Here is a 23,260-nt window from a genome sequence, read left to right as displayed (position 1 = left end):
CCAGCCTGCTCCCAGGCCCCCAGTTCTGTGTCCATTCTTCCCTCAATCCCCCTACGTTGCCAGCTGCTCTTCCAGCCTCAGCTGAGAGGCCCAGGGTAGGCCAGGGCTCCTGGCAGAGCTGAGTTGGGGTTCAGGACCTTGGTGGAGCCGTGCAGGGGGCTTGAGGCCTTCGGGGGTCCCCGCTCAGGGAAGCCAGGGCTAAGCTGGGCTGAGAGCACAGCCCAGGAGAGCCCTCCCTAGGGAGACTCCCACAGGAGAGGCCAGTTGGAGGCTCCTCCTGCCAGCTGGCAGGGGAGGGAGAGCAGGAAGTAGGCGGCCAGGCACCTGCCCAGTCCCTGTGTGACAGGAGCCTTTGGTATTTACACTGGGAGACCTCTAGACACCCCAAAGTGGAAGAGCTGAGCCACAGAGGCTGGGGGGCCTCCCCAGCCTGGCCGGACCGAAAGGGATTAACAGCTCTAAAGAAAGACCGAGTCAGCGGAAGGGGCCTGGCTGGCCCCGGAAGCACCGTGAGGCTGGCCAGGAGTGCCAGCCTAGCCCGGAGCTGGCCTGGGAATGGCACACTTGCCAGGGCACTGACTGAGGCCATGAAGTCTATTTTGGTCTCCCTAGCAGGGCTGGCTCTGGCGTGTCCAGGGGCACTCCAGCCTAGTGCTACCCACCCTGCTATGCTCTCCCACTCCCTTTCCTCGAGTGCCAGGTTCACCCAGTGACAGGATGGCAGGGATTCACTTGCTTTGATCCTGTGCCTACTAGGATGGCCCACAGGTCACGTTGACCCCACAATTCCAGGTTGGAGGCAGGTTGCTTCTCATTGTAAAGTGATGTGTTGTCTTCCGTGCTCCGCAAATGCGTCTGCCCCGGGTCCCCACCCCACCCCGAAGCTAGGACTATGATGGGAGCAGGTGTCTGAAACCAGAGGCAGAGTGGGGCGTACCCAGCTATCCCAGTGGCCCCTCTGGGCGGCTGGCGGGTTTCCTGGTCACATTGCTGAGCACCACTACCCCCGGCACCATTCTTGCCTTCCACCTGCCCCTCCACTGCCACTGTCCTTGAATAGAAGAAACAGCCACTAAAGCTGGGCGTGGTGGCTCATGCCTGTAATCCCAGCACTTTGGGATGCCAAGGCAGGCATATCTCCTGAGCTCAGGAGTTTGAGACCAACCTGGCTGACATGGTGAAACCCGTCTCTACTAAAAATACAAAAATTAACTGGACGTGGTGGCACACGCCTGTAATCCCAGCTACTCAGGGGGCTGAGGCAGGAGAATGGCTTGAACCTGGAAGGTGGAAGTTGCAGTGAGCCGAGATCATGCCACTACACTCCAGCCTGGGCGACAGAGTGAGACTCTGTCTCAAAAAAAAAAAAAGAAAAAGAAACAGCCACTGAAAGGTCAAGTGACACACCCGAGACCCCTGGTCAACAGCAGCAAGACTTGACAGCAGCTGCCAACAGAGGTTGGCATGAGTCTGACCTGGGTTTGAATCCCAGCTCTGCAGTTTGCCAGTCATGGAATTTGGGGCAAGTGATGTAGCCTGTCAGCCTACCATTCCCTCACCTGTGAAAAGGTCCATTCCTTGGACCGGCCTTAGTAAGTTCCTCTGTAGCTTTACAATTGTTTATGTGTTTCAGATGCTCAAATTCTCTCTCCAGCCTGGACTTCTCTAAACTTCAGACACCACCATTTCCATGCTTAATAGGCATTTCAGATATAACATGGCTAAACCGGGGGACACACACGAAAGCAAAACCCCCTCCTACCACACCCTTCCACCTCTCAAACAGGTACCCTTCCAGCACTCAAGTCTAGGACATAGTCCCGTCCCCTCCCCTCCCCTCCCCTCCCCTCCCCTCCCCTCCCCTCCCCTCCCCTCCCCTCTTTCTGTCCTTCTTTCCTTCTTTTTTGAGATGGAGTTTCACTCTTCTCACCCAGGTGGGAGTGCAGTGGTGCGATCTCGGCTCACTGCAACCTCCACCTCCCAGGTAAAAGCAATTCTCCTGCCTCAGCCTCCCAAGTAGCTGGGATTACAGGCGTGTGCCACCATGCCTGGCTAACTTTTGTATTTTTAGTGGAGATGGAGTTTTGCCACATTAGCTAGGCTGGTCTCAAACTCCTGACCTCAGGTGATCCACCCGTCTTGGCCTCCCAAAGTGCTGGGATTACAGGCTTGAGCCACCATGCCCGGCCGAGACCTAGTTTTCATTCTTCCTTCATGGCTTCAGGGTTCTTTCTCCTTAGCACACGCGACAGCTCTAGCATTCTGTATCTTTCAGTATTCATCCTAGGGCTGACTCTCTCTTTAGACTGTCAGCTTCTCAAGGGCAGGGAGCTTTGTCTCATTCATTGCTGTGTCTCCAGCATCCAGAACCACCCCTGGGGACATGGTGTTTGAGGATTCCTCTGCTTTCGCTGAAGGGAGGGAGGAAGGAAGAGGGAAAGATACTAATACTAACTTTCCAGGGTTGCTACAAGGATAAAAGGAGGTGCATGGGGCTCTGTAATCACTCCCCAAACTCTGGGGGCTCAATCTTGCTTTGTTGACAAGGCTTCTCCACCACCCACCCCACAAGGTGTGTGGTGTTCCAGCTCATGGGTGCCCTGGGGGTTGTGTGCTCAGCACCCACCTGGGCAGTGGGACAGGCACCAAGAAAATTTCCCTGTCACTGAGGATATCGTTCTTTTGGGGTCCCATTGCACTCCTTTTTATCTCCTCTCCCCCAAATAAAACTCAGCCCTAACCAGCCCTCTCTAGAAGCAAACACAGAGAGGACCAACAGCCGCTGACAAAGGTTGCCTCATGGGCAAGTGGAGCTTTATCTTATTATTATTATTTTTTAATAATTTCTGGCCAGAGGCAGTGTCTCACGTTTGTGATCCCAGCACTTTGAGAGGCTGAGGCAGAGAGATCACTTGAGGTCAGGAGTTTGAGACCAGCCTGGCCAACATGGTAAAACCCCGTCTCTACTAAAAATACAAAAAAAATTAGCCGGGCATGGTGGTGTGTGCCTATAATCTGAGATACTCTGGCGGCTGAGGCAGGATAATTGCTTGAACCCGGAAGGCGGAGGTTGCAGTGAACCGAGATCATGCCACTGCACTCCAGCCTGGGTGACGGAGCGAGACTCCATCTCAAAAAAAAAAAGAAAAGAAAAAAAAAAATCAAAAAATGAGATGTTACAACTGCAGCAGTTTTGATTTACCCCATTATGGGTGATGCCCACTTGGGTCACCCGTAATGTGGTTTAGGGGTGTCCAGGCCTCCCCATCGGCAGGTCACTTGCTTGCCCATTGTAATAAATAAGTTTTCTGTGGAGAGATTCATTGAGGGGATGTGAACATCATTCCTCATCACATCATATATATGTGTGTGTGTGTATATATATACATATCTATCTATCTATATATACATATATACACCTCAGAATGGATTTGTGGGTTCCTAGTTTTGTTCAATTGGTGTCTGTTCCTTCCTCTCTCCTCCTCTTCTTCCATCCTTTCTTTCCTCCTCTTTCTCTATTTCTTTATTTTTCTCTCTTTCCCTCCCACTCTCTTTCTTTATTTCTTCCTTTATAGTTATTTGTGGTAGCTGTATTTATTATAACTGTAAACTGGAAACAACCCGGATGCCAACCACCAAAAGGATGGACAGACACATTGTGGTCTCTCCATATGATAGAATCCTGTTCAGAAATAAAAAGAAACGGACTACTCTTACAAACACCATAGATGAATTTCAAAAACATTACATTGAGACAAAGACGTCAGAAACTATAGAGTAAAAATTGTTGGGTTCCAAACAATGAAGTCGTGGAAGAGAAAATCCCCTAATCTATGGTGATAGAAATCCAAAGAGTCATTAGTCTCTGGGCAGCTGGGATTGCCCATCAGGGGACATGAGAAACTATGGTGAGATGGAAATCTCTGTTTCTGAGGGCTGATTGTCAGGGTGTGTATGTTGTGAAAATTCTCAAACTGTAAATCTAAGTTTTTTTTTTTTTGAGATAGGGTCTCACTCCGCCACCCAGGCTGGAGTGCAGTGGTGTGATCTCAGCTCCCTGCAACCTCGACCTCTCTGGGCTCAGGTGATCCTCCCACCTCAGCCATCCCACTAGCTGGGACTGCAGGCACTCACCACCACACCTGGCTAATTTTTTTTTTTTTGAGACGGTGTCTCACTCTGTTGCCCAGGCTGGAGTGCAGTGGCACGACTTTGGCTCACTGCAACCTCCGCCTCCCAGGTTCAAGTGATCCTTCTGCCTCAGCCCCGCTAGTAGCTGGGATTACAGGTACGTGCCACCATGCCCGGCTCATTTTTGTATTTTTAGTAGAGGTGGGGTTTCGCCATGTTGGCCAGGCTGGTCTCAAACTTCTGACCTCAGATGATCCACCTGCCTCAGCCTTTCAACGTGCTGGGATTACAGGTGTGAGCCACCGCGCCCGGCCACACCCAGCCTAATTTTTTAAAAATTTTTTTGTAGAGATGGGTTTTCACCATGTTATCCAGGTGGGTCTTGAACTCCTGAGCTCAAGCAATCCTCCCGCCTCGGCCTCCCAAAGCTCTGTGATTACAGGCGTGAGCCAAATCTAAATTCTGTGCAAATCACTGCATGCAAATTATGTGCTCAAAGAAGAGGGAAATAATCTGGAAAAATACTACTGCTCAGTGAAAACTTCAGTTTTTCCATGACTTATCTTGACAAGCAAATTTTACAAAATAGTTTTTCCTTGGATGTTTCCCAGACATTGCTTCTGAGAATGACCCAGGTTCACGGTACAGGTTCCAGGTTTAAGATGCAGATGAGGAACCTGAAGAATCTTGTTCCTTCAACCAGAGCACTGCTGGTGCCAGTTATTGCTACGTGATATTTAAAGGGAGGAGGCGAGCTGGTCATGGTGACTGTAATCCCAGCACTTTGGGAGGCTGAGGCAGGTGGATCACATGAGGTGAGGAGTTTGAGACCAGCCTGGCCAACATGGTGAAACCCTGGCTCTACTAAAACAAAACCAAACAAAAAAACTAGGCGTAGTGGTGTGCGCCTGTAATCCCAGCTACTCAGGAGGCTGAAGCAGGAGAATTGCTTGAATCTGGGAGGCGGTTGTTGCAGCGAGGAGAGATGGCACCATTGGACTCCAGTCTGGGTGACAGAGTGAGACTCGGTCTCAATAAATAAATAAATAGGGAGGAGGAGAAACTGTCCCTGCTTCTAATAGATGTGCTGGAACCTTCTACCAGCACGCGAGCCTCCCTGCTACAGGCCCCTCCAGTCATCTCCCAGCTGCTGCCTGGTCTGTGCCCATCTGGAAGCCTGCAGCCAATTCTGAGTTGACGTGGGTCTTCTCTGGCCAGGAGATGTGTGGTTTATGTGGAATCAGCATTTTGCTCTGTCTCACAATCACTCCCTTACGTTATGCCTCACAGATACACTTTGGGGTATTGGCTTGTCCCCTGATAAATTCCAAGGGGTGGCATTTCCTGAGCCAAAAGTCCGGATGGTTTTCCTCTAGGGCATGCTGGGTGGCCACGCAGAGAGGGTGACTGGGGGCCTCAGCCCTGCATTCTCAGTGCAGAGGGCTTCCCACGCAGGGGCCACTAGAGACCTAGAAGCTCGCTCGCCATGGGAACTGAGGGACTTAGGCTTTCTCTCCATAGGATGGTCAATGGGTGTCAACTTGACTGGGCCATGGGACACCCAGATCGCTGTGTAAACACGATTTCTGGGCATGTCTGTGAGAGTGTCTCCAGAAGAGATTAGCCTTTGAATCGGGTGGACTGAGTCAAGCAGATGCCCGTCCTCCCAGTGTGGGGGGCCTCATCCAACCCACTGAGGGCCCAAATAGAACACTGGGCCTTCAACATGAATTTGGAGAGGGGAGGGCACAAACATTCAGTCTACAGCAGAAAGGGAGAGGGGAGAGAGTAGAGTTTAATTTTTAAACCCTCCCTGGTAGTGAGAACAATTAATTACAGCAAAGAAGAGAAAGACAAGACTTACATTTCCAAATCTAAACAGGCTGCCGGGGGTTAGGCAGGGGAAGCACTGGACGCGGGGCCCATGCTGGAAAAACACAGTGATTGTGGCCACCCCATCAGGGGTCCTCTGACTCTCGAAACCAGGCCCTTTCTGTGGGGACCAGTTGCTGCTGGGGGCAGGAGAGGCAGAGGTGCCTGGTCCCTGGCCCCTGTTGCACCTTCTGCCTCTTGTGTTTCCTTCTTATTCTTTCTGGGAACAGAGTTTCCAGTGATAAAATATAACTTAAAGGCAAAGGTACTCTGGTAGGAGAGGGACCAGGGCTTGGTTCAGACCTGCATTCTGCAAACAAATTTCTTAATAAAAATAACAGGCCAGGTAAGGTGGCTCACGCTTGTAATCCCAGCACTTTGGGAGACCAAGGCGGGTGGATCACCTGAGGTCAGGAGTTGGTGACCAGCCTGACTAACTAATATGGTGAAACCCCATCTCTACTAAAAATACAAAAATTAGCAGGACATGGTGATGCATGCCTGGAATCCCAGCTACTCGGGAGGCTGAGGCAGGAGAATCACTTGAACCCAGGAGGCGGAGGTTGTGGTGAACCGAGGTCGTGCCACTGCACTCCAGCCTGGGCAACAAGAGCAGAACTGTCTCAAAAAAAAAAAAAAAAAAAAAAAAAAAAAAAAAAAAAAAAAAAAAAGGAAAGAAAAGAAAAAGAAAAGAAAAAAAGAAAAATAACACCACCACACACCCATGTTCGTATTGTTTTTCACAGTAGCCAAAATGTACACACAACCCAAGTGCCCATCAGTGGATGGGGGTAAAAAAATACAATACACCCAAAGCATGGAAGAGTATTCAGCCTTAAAAAAGGAGGAAATTCCAACATGTGCTACAATATGGATGCATCTTGAGGACTTTTGGCTGAGTGAAATGAGCCAGACACAGAGCACGAAACCGTGTGATTGCACCTTACGTGAGGTATGTAGGGTAGTCGTATTCACAGAAACAGAAAGTAGAATGGTGGGTGCCACGGCCTGGGGAGAAGGAAATGGAGAGTTGTTTAATGGAGACAGAGTTTCAATTTTGTAAGATGAAAAGAGTTCTGTGGATAAAATAATGATAACTGTACCTCAGCTATGTGAATGTACTTAATACCACTGAACTGTACCCTTAAAAATGATTGAGGTCAGGCACGGTGGCTCACGCCTGTAATCCCAGCACTTTGGGAGGCAAAGACAGGTGGATCACTTGAGGTTAGGAGTTCTAGACCAGCCTGGCCAACATGGTGAAACCCTTGTCTCTACTAAAAATACAAAAATTAGCCGGGCATGGTGTTGGGCACCTGTAGTCTCAGCTAGTCGGGAGCCTGAGGCAGGAGAATTGCTTGAACCTGGGGCAGGTGGAGGTTGCAGTGAGCCGAGATCACACCACTGCACTCTAGCCTGGGCAACAAAGTGACACTCCATCTCAAAAAAAAAAAAAAGACTGAGATGACAAATTTTACATTATGTGAATTTTCCCACAGTTAAAAACAAAAAACAACAACAACAAAAACAGCAGCCAGTTCACTGAGTTTCCACCACGTACCATGCACTGGGCAAGGCTCTGATACAGAACATTGTGATCTGCGTTTACAGATGGGGAAACTGAGGCTCGAAGTGACTTACCCAGGGCCACACAGCCTTAGTGGCAGAGCTAGTGCGCTGACTCCTCTGTTGTGTGGCTGAGGTGTGAGAGTCCCTCCCACGGTGCTGCACAAGCTGCCAGGGCTGTGACTCCAACCTCCTTTGCAGGAGGACACTCTTAGAATCCCATCTGAGACCTCAATTTTTAGCATATTCTGTCCTCTTGTTGCAGAAGATGGGGTCCTTTTATTTTACTCTTTTGGGGGATGGAGTCTCACTCTGTTGGCCAGGCTGGAGTACAGTGGTGTGACCTCAGCTCACTGCAACCTCTGCCCCCCCACATTCAAGAGATTAGTGTATTTCTACAAACACAAAAATGTGTTTTTGTGGAGGTGGGGTTAACTTGGAGGTGAGGTTCTGCCACATTGGCCAGGCTGGTCTCGAACTCCTAGCCTCAGATGATCTGCCCACCTTGGTCTCCCAAAGTGCTGGGATTACAGGCGTGAGCCACCGAGCCCGGCCAGATGAGGTCCTTTTAAATGCCATCCTGGGAGTTTTCTGACCATTGCATTCTTCTGTGAGTTAAGAGTCGGTTGGCCGGGCGCGGTGGCTCACGCCTGTAATCCCAGCACTTTGGGAGGCTGAGAGGGGAGGATCACGAGGTCAGGAGATCAAGACCATCCTGGCTAACACGGTGAAACCCCGTCTCTACTAAAAATACAAAAAATTAGCTGGGTGCGGTGGCGGGCGCCTGTAGTCCCAGCTACACGGGAGGCTGAGGCAGGAGAATGGCGTGAACCCGGGAGGCGGAGCTTGCAGTGAGCCAAGATTGCGCCACTGCACTCCAGCCTGAGCGACAGAGCAAGACTCCATCTCAAAAAAAAAAAAAAAAAAAAAAAAAGGAGTCGGCTGCTGAGTCTGAGGTTCAGTCTTTGCCATCAGCTCACTACCACCATCCTCTCCACCATCCTGGTGGCTACTGTTGCCTCCATGCCACTCAGGTACAGGAGTAGCTCAGGCCCGTGCACCCTTCCCACCTGCTTACCTCCTCAACACGTGAGCATCTTAGCATTGTGACGCTACAGTGGGCCAGGGTGATCACCACCTCGCTCCTCAGCAGTGGGCACCCGGTGACCCTCTGGTTGGCAAATGAGCCCTTCTTGAGGGGCTACTTCCTAGGCCCATATCTGATACCAGCTGTCTCAGCCTGGGTCCCCTAGAAGCAGCCCCTGAGAATATGATTTGAGAATGAGTCCTTTATTTGGGAAGTGATCCCAGGAAACACCAATTGGGGAGCAGGTGAGATGGAGAGGGGGAGGAAGCCATAAGGAAGGGTGCACTCATAATCTGGTCACTTCTGCAGGCAACTATGGCTCAATTCTGCCGGGACCCTCCAGGCAACTGTGAGGATGTGCTTCAGTGTTCTCCAACTGAGGTAAGAGAGCTGGGGTATTGATCCACCACTTCTGCCAGTCATGGGATCAGGGAAGCTCCCTGGGATTGCAGGCTTGTGCAGCCAGGGAGTGCCCTCGAGTTAAGGCACAGGTGCTTACAGCTGGAAGGGTTGGGGGCATGGAGTAGTGGGGCTGAAGGGAAGTGGATGGGTGTTGTCAATATCTGCAATAAAGCAGAAAAACTACTGTTAAACTTCTTTACATTTAGAGCCCTACTCTTCTGAACCCTTCTCAACTCAGTCATTGACATCCATAATTTTTCAATCCATGCTCTTTCTGCCATCATGAATGTTGACAGTACAGCATTTCTCAAGAGTGATTGTTTCAGGCTGGGTTCCCAGGAGGCTGATTCTGAGGCAGAGAACATGCAGGAAGTTGGTTAGAGGCTGCTCTTGGGATCAACGCCTTTGGAAGAGAATGGAATGGAGGCAAGCAGGATTGGGCTGAGGGAGAAGCTGACCTGGGATGCCAGCCCCCACGGGGAGCTCGGAAGAGGCGGTAGCTCTTGCACTTCCATGCCCATCTCTCCTCAGATGCAGGCCACCCTGGGAAGGGAGCGTGTCCTGGGGTGGGCAGCCTGCATCAGCTGAGGCCATCCCTGAAGGGGCCTGCCTGCCAATGGCATCGCAGCAGCTGGCAAATGGGCCTCCCATTCCTAAGGGGAAATGTGACTGGTACAACAGAGCATCTGCCACAGTCCTCCCCTTTACTGCTTGGATCTGCTTCTCCACACCCAGGATGGCCACTCTCTTTCCTGCCTGGGGACCTTCTCTGGCCACAAGGGAGCAGGCACAACCCAGCCATGCTCAGGAGGTGATGCTGCGGGCAGCGGACAGGTAACCCATCAACTTCATCTCTGTGGACGACTCCTGGGTGAGTTCCACGTGGTTCCTCAGGCGGTCACTGGCAGGAGAGAGCCCTACTCACCCCCCCGTGGTGAGACCTACTTGTTAGAGCACTTTCTGGAACTTTCTCCTCCCCTGCCTAGTTCCTCACTTCCTGGAATACCTGCTTGCCCCCAAACCCTTGTTTCAGGGTCTGCTTTTGAGGGAACTCCAACCAAGATGGGCCCAGTGGAGATGAAGAGGCTGAAAATAAAGGAGAGTGTGCAGGGAGGAGCAGGGTCCCCGGAGGCCTAGGAGGCTGACGGCATTGGACGTTCAGAGGGAGAGCTGCATTAGGCAGAAGGGGTGATGGTGTTACTTGTGGGGTAAACATGGACACTTCTGGGGGTGGGCTGCAGGAGGACGAGGAATTTGCTTTCTGATTGCATCTGGTTTCTCTGTGAGGAAGGAGGCGAGATTATCACTGAGGGTGAGGGTGGCTGAGGAGATGAACAACTTGAGGAGAGTGGAGAAGGCCTCGATGGAGAAGCAGAGAGCAGCCTAGGAAAATGGAGACGCCCTTCCCAAAGGGTTGGGGGTCAGGGGCCTGGTGGACTGTGAGCTTCTGGAACCATCTGCACCCCCGTAAGACCATCTCCGTCAACACTCAGCATCCCTGTGGAGGGGCTGAATGTACAGTGGGTTGGACTAGACGCCTTTCATGGGGTCTGCCTGATTCACCACTTTTTTGTCTCTACCAACCATGCCCTCAGCCTCCACAGGGGTTATTTCTGGTACAACTCTGCTCCCAAGCCCAGGGGTGGTCATTGGATCCAAGTTTACCTAATCCCTCTCCCAGGGAGAATCTCGTTCTCAATTTCAACTATGCCCCTGTAATGAGCTGGGCCCTGGGGACACAGCAGTGGATAAGAGACAAGACCCCTGTCCTCATGGACCATACAGCCCAAGGTGGGTGAGGGACAATAACCGAATAAACAAAGAATCCAAAGAATTGGGGGTCGAGCATGGTGGCTCACTCCTGTAATCCCAGCCCTTTGGGAGGCTGAAGTGGGTGGATCACTTGAGGTCAGGAGTTCAAGACCAGTCTGGCCAACATGATGAAATCCCATCTCTATTAAAAATACAAAAATTAGCTGGGCATGGTGGTATACACCTGTAATCCCAGCTACTCGGGAGGCTGAGGCAGAATTGCTTGAATCCGGGAGGCGGAGCTTGCAGTGAGCTGAGATCGCGCCACTGCACTCCAGCCTGGGTGACAGAGCGAGACTCTATCTCAAAAACAAAAGCGAAAACAAAAAATAACAAAAGAATTAGGGACTGTGACAAGGAGGATGAGAGAAGTAAGCTGGCTGCCGAGACGGTGAATGGCACCTCCCTTAGATGGAGTAACTGATGTCAGACTCTCCACGCAGATGACATGGAAGCTGAGACCTAACAGGTGAGAAAGACCCAGTCATGCCAAGGACTTGAGTCAAAGTGTCCCAAGCAGAAGGACGAGTAAATGCAGAGGTGAGAAAGAGCTTGGTGTGTTCTCCTGGGGAGTGCCAGGAGACTGCAGGTGCTGGAGCGTGGTGAGCAAGAAATGAAGTTGGGGAAAAGGCAGAAGCTGTAACACGTGGGAGCCTCTCAGTTTTTGCTAAAGACCTTGGATTTTATTCCAAGTATAACAAGAAGCCAGGAGTGACACAGTCCTGTTTTTGGGGTAATGTTTTATTTTTATATAATTCCAAACTTACAGAAAAAAAGACTAGTATGAGAAACTCCCATATACACATTATTCAAATTTGCCAACTATTTACACACTCCCTGTTCGCAGTAGTTACAGAGTTGCTGCAAATACTGGATCATTGCTTTTAGGGGAAGACAGGGTCAGGTTCCTGTGAGCCTCTGGCTACAACATTTTCATCAACTGATCAACACATGACCTTTTTTTAAAAAAAGTGTGCTTTTGTTTAAAGACCTTATTTATTTATTTATTTATTATTATTATTATTATTATTATTATTATTATTATTATTATTATTTTAGGCCTAGGGTCCTCAAGGCGGCTAATTTATTGTAATTTCTCCTTTTTTAGTACATGCACAGAAAGCCTGACAGCCAAGTGTACATGAACATGTACACACACACACACACAGAGGCCAATTTCCAGTGAGGGACAGGCTCCACAGAAGAAGCTGATAGGCAGGGGGGATCAAACACTGCTCCCCTGCTCACCGATCTACTTCTCCAAATACAATATCTTAGGTACCTATGATGGCAACGACATCTGCCAACATGTGTCCCTTAGACATCTTGTCCAAACCAGCCAGATGGGCAAAACCAGGAGCCTTGATCTTGCATCGATAAGGGCGGCTGCTGCCATCAGATACTGGGTATACCCCAAACTCTCCCTTGGGAGCCTCAATGGCAGTATATGTGGCTCCTGGAGGAACTTGGTAGCCCTCAGTATACAACTTAAAGTGATGAATCAGTGACTCCATGGAAGTCTTCATCTCTGCTCGCTTAGGTGGAGACACTTTGGCATCATCAACCTTGATCTCCCCAGGAGGCATCTTGTTTAGACACTGTGCGATAATTCTCAGGGACTGGCACATCTCCTCCACCCGGCACAGGTACCTATCATAGCAGTCCCCTCGAGAACCAAGAGGAACATCAAAGTCAACCTGGTTGTAAACATCATAGGGCTGGGTCTTCCGGTCCCACTGGATGCCTGAGCCCCGAAGCATCACTCCACTAAAACCATAGTTAAGTGCTGCTTCTGCTGTTACAACCCCAATGTCAATTGTCTGATTTCGCCAGATCCTATTGTTGGTCAGCATCTCCTCCAACTCATCAAGCCAAAGAGAGAAGTTCTTAGAAAACTCATAAATGTCATCCATAAGCCCAAGCAGCATGCATTCAGGCTCCAGACACTCGCTCGTAGAACTCAAACATCTTCTCCCTTTCTTCAAACAGCCAGAAGAAAGGGGTCATGGCCCCAAGATCCAGGGCATGTGTGGTCATAGCCATGAAGTGGTTCAACAGCCGTGTGATTTCTCCAAACAGCACTCGGATCCACTGTGCCCGGGGAGGAGGCCGGATGTTTAGCAACTTCTCCACAGCTAGAGAATAGGCCTGTTCATTACACATCATTGACACATAGTCTAGCCGGTCAAAGTTTGGAAGGGCCTGAAGATAGGTCTTGTATTCAATGAGCTTCTCAGTGCCTCGGTACAGGAGCCCAATGTGAGGATCACACTTCTGCACCATCTCCCCACTCAATTCCATCACTAGTCGCAGGACACCATGCGCTGCTGGGTGTTGGGGCCCAAAGTTCAGGGTCATGTTCTTCACCATTGTGTCCTTTGGAGGGTTCACATCACTCCAAGGTGGAGGCTTCCAGTGGGCTGTTTCTTTGCTTGGGTACATAGCAGCTCCCCCAAACTGCTGTGCCCATTCCACATCTGGCTGCCACTGCCCCACACCTTTTCTGATACAGAGCTGAGGGCTAAAGTGGGCTCGGAGGCAATGACGACCAACATGTCTCAGCAAGAGCGCAGCCATCTTGGGTTCCGTTCTGGACAGAAGTTATTTTTATTATTATTATTATTTTTTGAGACACAGTCACTCTGTCGCCCAGGCTGGAGTGCAGTGGCACCATCTTGATCACTGCAACCCCCATCTCCTGGGTTCAAGTGATTGTCTTGCCTCAGCCTCCTGAGTAGCTGGGATTACAGGTGCGTGCCAAAAAAAAAAAAGCCACCCAGCTAATTTTTGTATTTTTAGTAGAGACAAGGTTTCATTCACTATGTTGGCCAGGCTGATCTTAAACTCCTGACCTCAGGTGATCCACCTGCCTCAGCCTCCCAGAGTGCTGGGATTACAGGTGTGAGCCCCTGTGCCTGGCCTAAATACACCTTATTTAATACATATTGTTGATCCACTGACATTGACCCCACGTGGCCGTAGGGGTCAATGAGTGCTAAAACTCATGCCTGAATGAAACTTATCTAATGTGGATATTTTCTCCCAAAGGCACATGTAGCCTTCTTGATCGTGGGAACACTAGACAGCCTCAGCACTGCAGGGGGCCATTTTAAATGGTGAAATCACCAACAAGAAGCACAAAACTGTGAAAAACGTGACACTAAATAGACTGTGAAAAGGACACTTGTTTACGGGTCGGAGGGCTGAAACAGGGAGATGAGTGCTGACTGCTTCACCTCAGCAGGTGACTTTAGTCTCTGGAGACACCAATTTTTCACCACTCTGTGTATGCACTGGCTTTCAAATGCCCACAGAAGGGCCCAAGTATTGATTTTGTTACAAATAAATTTAGCTAGAGGTGAACCCACAAATACAGAATCCAATAATAATGAAGATGATTTGAATCATGTGAGGTTATGTTAGAAACACCCCACCTCTGCACCCCTGAGTACTTCAGTGTATATTTCCAAAATGGTCATTCTCTTACATAGTCACTTTGGTAGTTATCAGAATCTCGAAACTCACCAGCAATACAATACTATAATTTGATACATGCTTTTCCCCCAGTCCAGCAGCCAATCCAAGATCACAGGATGCATTTAGTTGTCATCTTTTAGTGCCTTTGTTTTTTGTGGTCTTGACTTGCAGAATGTCCTTCTGTGTGGGTTATCCGATGTTTCCTTGCGAGTAGATTCAAGTTGTGCATTTGTGGCAAGAATATCCAGGGGTGTTGTCTTCTCAGTGCATAAGGAGAGATGTACTGCTGTTATTTTGCTATTTGTCCTCTATATGCTTCATAGCTTTTCTAGACCTCATGTCCTGCATTACAAGCTTTTTTGTATGTGTTTGGTTATTTTTTTTAATAGCAAAATGTTTCAATTTCTTCTCATTTTCTTCCGTGTATATTCTACAGCTATTTTCTTTATGATTACAATGGGCATTACATTTAACATCTGTATTAGTTCGTTCTCACGCTGCTAACAAAGACATACCCAAAACTGGGTAATTTATAAAGGAAAGAGGCTTAATTGACTCACACTTCACTATGGCTGGGAGGCCTCAGGATACTTACAGCCATGGGTGGAAGGGGAAGCAAACATGTCCTTCTTCACATGTCGGCAGCAAGGAGAAGTGCTGAGCAAAAGGGGGAAAGGCCCCTTATAAAACTGTCAGATCTCGTGAGAACTCACTCATTATCATGAGAACAGCAAGTTGGAGGTAACCATCCCCATGGGTGGTTACTTTCTGCCAGGTCCCTCCCATGACAAATGGGGATTGTAGGAACTACAATTCAAGATGATATTTGGGAGGGGACACAGCCAAACTGTATCAACATCCTAAAGTTATAACACTTTGGTTTGAATTTATACCAGGTCAACTTCAGTATCATATAAAAACTCTGCTCTTTTACAGCGCCATCTCTTTTTCTTGTGGTTGTTGATGTCATAAAATTGTATCTTTATACATTCTACGCCTCAAAGCTTAAACTGACAATAATTTTTAAAAAGTTAGTGTCTTAAATTATATAGCAAACAAAATGTGTAGTTACAAACCAGTTACAGTAATACTAGCTTTAGATTAGTTCTTGGTTTAACTAATCAATTAATTCATTATTATACTTTTTATTTTATTTATTAATTTATTTATTTTGAGACAGAGTCTGTCTCACTCTTGTTGCCCAAGCTGGAGAGCAGTGGCCCGATCTTGGCTCATAGAAACCTCTGCCTCCCAGGTTCAAGCGATTCTCCTGCCTTAGCCTCCCGAGTACCTGGGATTACAGGCACCCACCACCATACCTGGCTAATTTTTGTATTTTTAGTAGAGACGGGTTTCACCATGTTGGCCAGGCTGGTCTTGAACTCCTGACCTCAGGTGATCCACCCGCCTTGGCCTCTCAAAATGCTGGAATTATAGGCGTGAGCCACCGCGCCTGGCCTCAAAAGTTTAATTATAATGTGTCTTGGTGTGACTCCCTCTTAAATATTTAATTTGATTTTTAAATTTTTTTTGAGATGGAGTTTTGTTCTGTCACCCAGGCTGGAGTGCAGTGGCACTATCTTGGCTCACTGCAACCTCCACCTACTGGTGATTCTTCTGCCTCAGCCTCCTGAGTAGCTGGGACTGCAGGCACGTGTCTCCACACCTGGCTAATTTTCGTATTTTTAGTAAAGATGGGGTTTCACCACGTTGTCCAAGGTGGGCCTGAACTCCTGACCTCAGATGATGTACCCACCTCAGCCTCCCAAAGTGCTGGGATTACAGGTGTCAGCCGCTGCATCAGGCCAATTGAATTTAATTTTTGAGACAGGGTCTTACTCTGCCACCTAGGCTGGGGTGCACTGGCACAATCATAGCTCACTGTAGCTTCAACCTCCTGGGCTCAAGTAGTCCTCTCACCTCAGCTTCCCAAGTAGCTGGGACTATACGTGTGTGCCATCTACATCTGGCTATTTTTTGTAGAAACAAGGTCTCACTATGTTGCCCAAGCTGGTCTCAAACTCTTCAGCTCAGGTGATTCTTCTTTTGCCTCAGCCTCCCAAAAGCATGAGCCACTACACCCACCTGATTCTTTGGAAAAAGACTCGCACTTTACCATCCAGGCTATAGTGCAGTGGCGTTGAGAGGTGGCAACGTGCTAGCAGCCCTCGCTCTCGGCGCCTCCGCGGCCTGGGCGTCCACTCTGGCAGCGCTTGAGGAGTCCTTCAGCCCACCACGACACCGTGGGAGCCCCTCCCTGGGCTGGCCGAGGCCGGAACCGCCTCCCTTTGCTTGCGGGGAGGTGTGGAGGGAGAAGCGCTGGCGGGAATCCGGGCTGCGCTCGGCGCTCCCGGGCCAGCGCGAGTTCCGGCGAGCGCGAGCCCCGCACACGGAGCGGCCGGCCGGGGTCGCCGGCCCAGGGAGTAAGGGGCTTAGCACCCGGGCCAGCAACTGCAGAGGATGCCGGCGGGCCGGCACTGTGCTCGAGTTCTCGCCGGGCCTCAGCTGCCTCCCCGCGGGGCAAGGCTCGGGACCTGCAGCCCGCCATGACCGAGCCCGCCCCCGCCACGGTGGGCTCCCCAGCCACCCGAGCCTCCCCGACGGGCGCCGCCCGCTGCTCCACGGGCACAAGCGCTGAAGAGCGCTGGCGCGACTCGGGACCGGCACACAGCTCCGCTTATAATCCTTCTATAGAATCCACTAGGTGAAGAGAGCTGGGCTTTTAAGTCTGATGGGGAGTTGGGGAACTTTTATGTCTAGCTAAGGGATTGTAAACGCACCAATCCGCACTCTGTGTCTAGCTCAGGGTTTGTAAATGCACCAATCAGCACGCTGTCAAAATGGACCAATCAGCTCTCTGTAAAATGGGCCAATCAGCTCTCTGTAAAATGGACCAATCAGCACTCTGTAAAATGGACCAATCAGCAGGATGTGGGTGTGGCCAGATAAGGGAATAAAAGCAGGCTGCCCACGCCAGGCGGCAGTGAGTTGCTTGGGTGGTGGGGAGAAGTTTGTTGGTTTTCTTTGGTTTTGTTTTGTTTTTGCTTAGCAGTGAGTTTTTGTTGCTGTTGATTGTAGCTGCTGCTATGTTTTTGGGTTAAGACTGTGTGTATGAGTCGTGACGCCGCAAAAGTGTGCGGCTTCATTTTTGAAGTCGGCGACAACACGACCCCCTGCTGGGAAGAATGAATAATTCCAGAGGCGCTGCTTTTAAGAGCTGTAACACCAGGGAGGTCTGTAGCTTTACTCTGGTCAGCGAGACCAAGAAGCTCCAGACCCGTCTGAAGGAAGAAACTCCGGACTACCATCTTTAAGAACTGTATCACTCGTTGGAAGGGTCTGTGGCTCCCGTTTTGAAGTCAGCGAGACTAAGAACCCACCAATTCTGGACACAGCAGGATCATAGCTTGCTGTAGCATTGAACTCCTGGGCTCAAGTGATCGTCCTACCTCAGCCTCCCAAGTAACTAACTAGGATTACAGGTATGCACCACAATGCACACTTAATTTTTTATTTTTTGTTTTCTTAGGGATGGGGTTTTGTTATATTGCCTAGGCTTGTCTCACACTCCTGGGCAAGCTGTCCTGCTTTGTTGGGATTACAGGCATGAGATACTGCATTTGGGTATTTTTGAATTCATCTTACATGAAGTTCGTTCAGCCTGCATGTTTCTTTTCATTTCTGTCATCAAATTTGAGAGGTTTATGGACACTAGTTCTTAAAATATTTTCCCTGCTTACGCTTCTTTCTGTTCTCTGTGATTCCCACAATGCCTGTGTTGGTCTACTTGATGGTATTTCAAGATCTCTTAAGCTCTGTTCATTTTTCTTCAGTGTCTTTTCTGTTCTTTAGATTTGATCATTTCTATTCTGTGTTCAAGTTCATTGATTCTTCTGCCTGTTTAAATCTGCGTTTGAATTTGCCCTCTAGTTATTTTTTATTTCAGTAGTTTTTCAGTTCTGGAAATTATTTTGGTTTCTTTTAGATTTTATTTTTGCTCTTATTTCCATTTTGTTCATATATGTTTCTCTTGACTTACTCCATATCTCCCTGTAGTTTTCTGAGCGTCTTTAAGACAGTTGCTTTAAAGCCTTTTTCTAGTACACTTGCCAAAATTTTTTCAGGGACAGTTTATTTGTGGTTTTCTTTAACTTTCGAATAGGCTATGTTTTCTGTTTGTGTGCTTTGTGTTTTGAACATCGGACAATTACATTTCATAATTGTAATTCTGGAAATCATGTTCTCCCGCTTATCCAGGGTTTATTGGTTTTTGTTACTGTTGTTTTTTGTTTGTTTGATTGGTGTAGCCTGTGTCAAGAATCAGGCCGGGGTGTAAACTTAAGGTTTTCTCAGGTATCTTCAAACCTTGGATATGTGTGATCACTTACTCATTTTCCTCATGTGCAGTTTAAAAAAAATGTTCTAGGCCAGGCGCGGTGGCTCAGTCCTGTAATCCCAGCACTGTGGGAGGCGGAGGCGGGTGGATCACGAGGTCAAGAGATCAAGACCATCCTGGCCAACATGGTTAAATCCCATTCTAGTAAAAATACAAAAATAAAATTTGCTGGGCGTGATGGCGTGAGCCTGTAGTCCCACCTAGTGGGGAGAGACTCGCCTAGTGAGACGAGACTGCACCAATGCATTCCAGTCTGGCAGTAGAGTGAGACTACATCTAAAAAAAAAGTGTTGAAGAAAAGTTCTAGTGTTTAATGTCTGGCTCCCAAAGGGGAATAAAAAGAAAAATGAAGGTGGGAGGGAGAGAGCATTAGCCCTTTAAATCCCCTGGAAGTTATTTCAGCCAGAGGGGGCGGAGCTTGCAACAACTGGAGGAGATGCAGCAATAGTGGCCCGCGCCTCTGATGAGGAGCACCGCTGTGGGCCAGGCACGGTGGCTCATGCCTGTAATCATAGCACTTTGGAGGGTTGAGGCGGGTGGATCACTTGAGGTCGGGAGTTTGAGACTAACCTGGCCTAAGTGGTGAAACCACATCGCTGATAAAAATTAAAAACTGGCAGGGTATAGTGGTGCACGCCTGTAGGTCCCACCTACTCAGGAGGCTGAGGTAGAATCGCTTGAACCTGGGAGGTGGAGGTTGCAGTGAGCCGAGATCACACCATTGCACTCCAGGTTGGGCGACAGAGTAAGACTGCCTCTCAAAAAGACAAGCACCTCTGAGATCAGAAGCAGCACTCAGCAGTGAGAGCATAGATCTGTGGTAATTGGAGGATAGGACCCTTTTTTGCCCACCCTGGCTTCTGCAAGCTGTGTGCAGGATGCTCCAGAAATATGTGCACAGCTGCATGCCATGGGGGTCAGGGATGGGTAGTAGCCATTGTGCCAAGAACTAAGATGGACTGAAATTAACTGTAATTTACCAGTCCAAGCCTTCACCTTGAAGTCACAAGCCTTTAATAGACTCCAGAGTTCCAAAATAGTTACACCGGACAGATTATGCCATGCAATTGTTGTCTAGGTGGGGACACAGATTCCTGGTGCTTCTTACCATGCCATCTTCCCAGATTCCTCTCTGAATTAGGTGACTTACAATTTTTTTTCCAGTCAGTCTTATTTCATTTTCTTGTGTTTTTTACAGAGCAAAAATTTTGATGAAAACATTTTGATAAGGTCTATTTCATCAATTTTTTCTTTTAGAGACCATGATTTTGGCGTCATAGTTGTATCCTTTTTCTAAGCCGTATCATTTTCTCTTAACGTTTTCTTTTTGCTCTGACGCCCAGGCTGGAGTGCAGTGCTGTGCTCTTGGCTCACTGCAACCTCCACCTCCTGAGTTCAAGCTATCCTCCTGCCTCAGCCTCTGAGTACCTGGGATTACAGGTGTGTGCCACCATGCCTGGCTAATTTTTGTATTCTTGGAGATGGGGTTTCACCGTGTTGACCAGGCTGGTCTTGAACTCTTGACCTCAAGTGATCTGCCCACCTTGGCCTCCCAAAGTGTTGAGATTACAGGTGTGGGCCACTGCGCCCAGCCTCTTATGTTTTCTTCTAAGAGTTTCATCGTTTTGCATTTAAATCTGTGCTGCGTATTTGGTTAATACTTATATAAAGCTTATGGTATAGATTGAGGATCTTTGTCGTCTTCCTTTTTTTGCATACTGATGTCCGGTTGTTTCAGCACCATCTGTGGAAAAATTCTTTTTTTTTTTTTTTTTTGAGACGGAGTCTCATTCTGTCACCCAGCTGGAGTGCAGTGGTGCGATCTCAGCTCACTGCAAGCTCCGCCTCCCGGGTTCACACCGTTCTCCTGCCTCAGCCTCCCAAGTAGCTGGTACTGTAGGTGCCTGCCACCATACCTGGCTAATTTTTTGTATTTTTTAAAAATTATTATTTTAGTAGAGACGGAGTTTCACCGTGTTAGCCAGGATGGTCGCTATCTCCTGACCTCGTCATCCGCCTGCCTCGGCCTCCCAAAGTGCTGGGATTACAGGCGTGAGCCACCGTGCCCGGCATAGAATTGTCATGTTAACTATGTGTGCGTGTGTGAGTATCTCAAGTATTCCAAACCATGAACACAGTATGTCTATCTGGTATTTGGGTCTTGTTTGATTTATTTCATCAGCATTTTGTAGTTTGCAGCTTTCAATCCTATATATGCTTTGTTAGATTTAAACCTAAGTATTAAGACTTTTGGGAGCTCTGGGACTGGTTTTGTCATTGTTTTCCATTACTAGTGATCCCTGAGGGAGAGGAAGCAAATGAGATGAGCCCTAACGATTGCCCCATCTTACTGTGTGAAGAGTTTGCAGCCTGCAACGCAAAGAAGGAAGAGCTGAGGAGCAGCCCGGCAGCTTTCCTGAAGTGAGGAGATGGAGCTGGACGTCTGGGAGGCCTAGACTGGAGTTCACAGGGCAAAGTTCTAGAAAGAAAAGAGTGCAGGTGGGGGAGAGAAATGGAGATTGCACCCAGAAGATTTAGAGTTGTAGTTAATCTGAGTACCAATCAGTGCATACCTGTGAGGAAAATGCTGAGGCTGGGGAAGGAACCACCCAAAAGGATCAGTGGAAACAATCAGATCAGCTCATGTAGTGCCAGGGATAGTTTTCCTTTGCCAACATCAGAGTGGAAACCTTGTGGGATATTGAGTGCCAGGGATAGTTTTCCTTTGCCAACATCAGAGTGGAAACCTTGTGGGATATTGAGTAAAGTACTCAGAAGGGTTCTGCCTCAGTTGCGGGGAAAATTAGCCCCAGACTAAATGTCACTCTGGTTCTGCCTAACAAAACAAGACCAGAAACAAACTTTTTTCAAAGAATTTAATTGTGTCCCAGAACAAAATTCAAAATAATTTATATGAATACAAAAATGTCACACAAAGTAATTTTCAAAACTAGCACAAATGATGTATTGCAGCCATTAAAAAGTACAGGCATGCAAAGAAGCAAGAAACTGGGAGCCATCATGAAGAGAAAATTTCAAATCAGTTGAAACTAGAAATGAGCCAGAAATGACACAGATGACAGTGTGACAGTATTAATAGACAAGGACATTAAAATAGTTATAGGCTAGGCGCCGTGGCTCACACCTGTAATCCCAGCACTTTGGGAGGCCAAGGCGGGTAGATCACAAGATAAAGAGGTTGAGACCATCCTGGCCAACATGGTGAAACCCCATCTCTACTAAAAATACAAAAATTAGCTGGGGGTGGTGGTGCATGCCTACAGTCCCAGCTACTCAGGAGACTGAGGCAGGAGAATTGCTTGATCCTGGAAGGCAGAGGTGGCAGTGAGCCGAGATCGTGCCACTGCACTCTAGCCTGGCGCCAGCCAGACTGTCTCAAAAAAAAAGTTGTAACTGTATTCCATATGATAAGGAAAGTAAAGGAAAAATTAGGAATGTTAAGTAGAGACACAGAAATGTTCTAAATACCCAAGGTGAATTTCAAGATATTAAAATTAAAATGAGATGAAACATACTGAATAGGAATAAAAGCAGATAAGACGTGGCAGAAGAAAAAGGGAACTAAGATGTCAAAGGAAGTGCTTCAGACAGAAGGAAAATGATGTCAGAAAAGCTGGAAATACGCAAAGGTTAATGCCGATCACTGGAAATGGAAACTACATGGATAAATACACATTTAATTTATTTACACTTAAGTAATTTTTTACTTTGTAAATTGGCAATTTATAATTGTATACATTTGTGAAGTACAAAGTGATATGATTTATGAATGCAATGTGGAAAAATTAAATCAAGCTAATTAGCATATGCATCATCTCAAATACTTAACATTTTTTTTGTGGTGAGAACGTTTAATGTTTTGCTCTCAGCAATTTTGAAATGTACAATATTCTATTAAATATATTCACCATGCTGTGTAATAGAACTAAGAAAACCCCATATTCCTCTTCCAAGATTTTGTACACTTCATATCCTCATTCTCCACAGTCCCAGCCTCTGTAACCTGTTTTAGATTCCACATATAAGTGAGAATATCTGGCATTTGTCTTTCCATGTCTAGCTTATTTCACTTAGCATAATGTTCTCCAGTTCTATTCATATTGTCACAAATAACACAATTTCCTTCTTTTGAATGACTGAACAGTATTTCACAGTATATACACACCACATTTTCTTTGTTCATCTGTTGATGGACAGTTAGGGTAATTTTTTTTTTTTTTGGAAAGAGTTTTGTTCTGTCACTCAGGCTGGAGTGCGGTAGTACAATCTCAGGTCACTGCAACTTCTGCCTCCTGGGTTCAAGCAATTCTCATGCCTTAGCTTCCTCAGTAGCTGGGATTACAGATGTGTGCCACCACACCCAGCTAATTTTTTTGTATTTTAGTGGAGACAAGGTTTCACTATGTTGCTCAGGCTGGTCTCGAACTCCTGAGCTCAGGCAATCTACTCGTCTCAGCCTCCCAGAGTGCTGGGATTACAGGTGTGAGCCACCACGC

The 23,260-nt window shown here is 48.0% G+C and overlaps 1 protein-coding gene and 1 long non-coding RNA gene across 5 annotated transcripts in view; one reads left to right on the top strand and one right to left on the bottom strand.

The window, feature by feature from the left end:
• Nucleotides 1-11,923: 11,923 nt before the first annotated feature.
• Nucleotides 11,924-13,327, bottom strand: LOC102117050 (NADH dehydrogenase [ubiquinone] iron-sulfur protein 2, mitochondrial-like). Its single transcript, XM_065527886.2, is given in 2 exon segments — nt 11,924-12,793; nt 12,795-13,327. Coding segments are annotated over 2 exon segments (1,167 nt in total). The 5' UTR covers nt 13,313-13,327; the 3' UTR covers nt 11,924-12,144.
• A 4,002-nt stretch (nt 13,328-17,329) lies between these two features.
• The window catches only part of LOC102116036 (uncharacterized), a 41,985-nt gene continuing 36,054 nt past the window's right edge, over nt 17,330-23,260 (top strand). For 2 of the 4 annotated variants that reach the window (XR_012422970.1, XR_012422971.1), the window contains exons 1-2: nt 17,330-17,829; nt 21,038-21,164. This is a non-coding gene — a long non-coding RNA (uncharacterized lncRNA). Of the gene's footprint in view, nt 17,830-20,699; nt 20,847-21,037; nt 22,586-23,260 lie in introns of those variants that run through there. The other 2 variants (XR_012422973.1, XR_012422972.1) reach the window with 2 other exon arrangements.

This window comes from Macaca fascicularis, chromosome 14 (assembly GCF_037993035.2).
Source record: "Macaca fascicularis isolate 582-1 chromosome 14, T2T-MFA8v1.1".
Lineage (NCBI taxonomy): Eukaryota > Metazoa > Chordata > Mammalia > Primates > Cercopithecidae > Macaca > Macaca fascicularis.
This window is presented reverse-complemented; position numbering and strand designations above follow the sequence as displayed.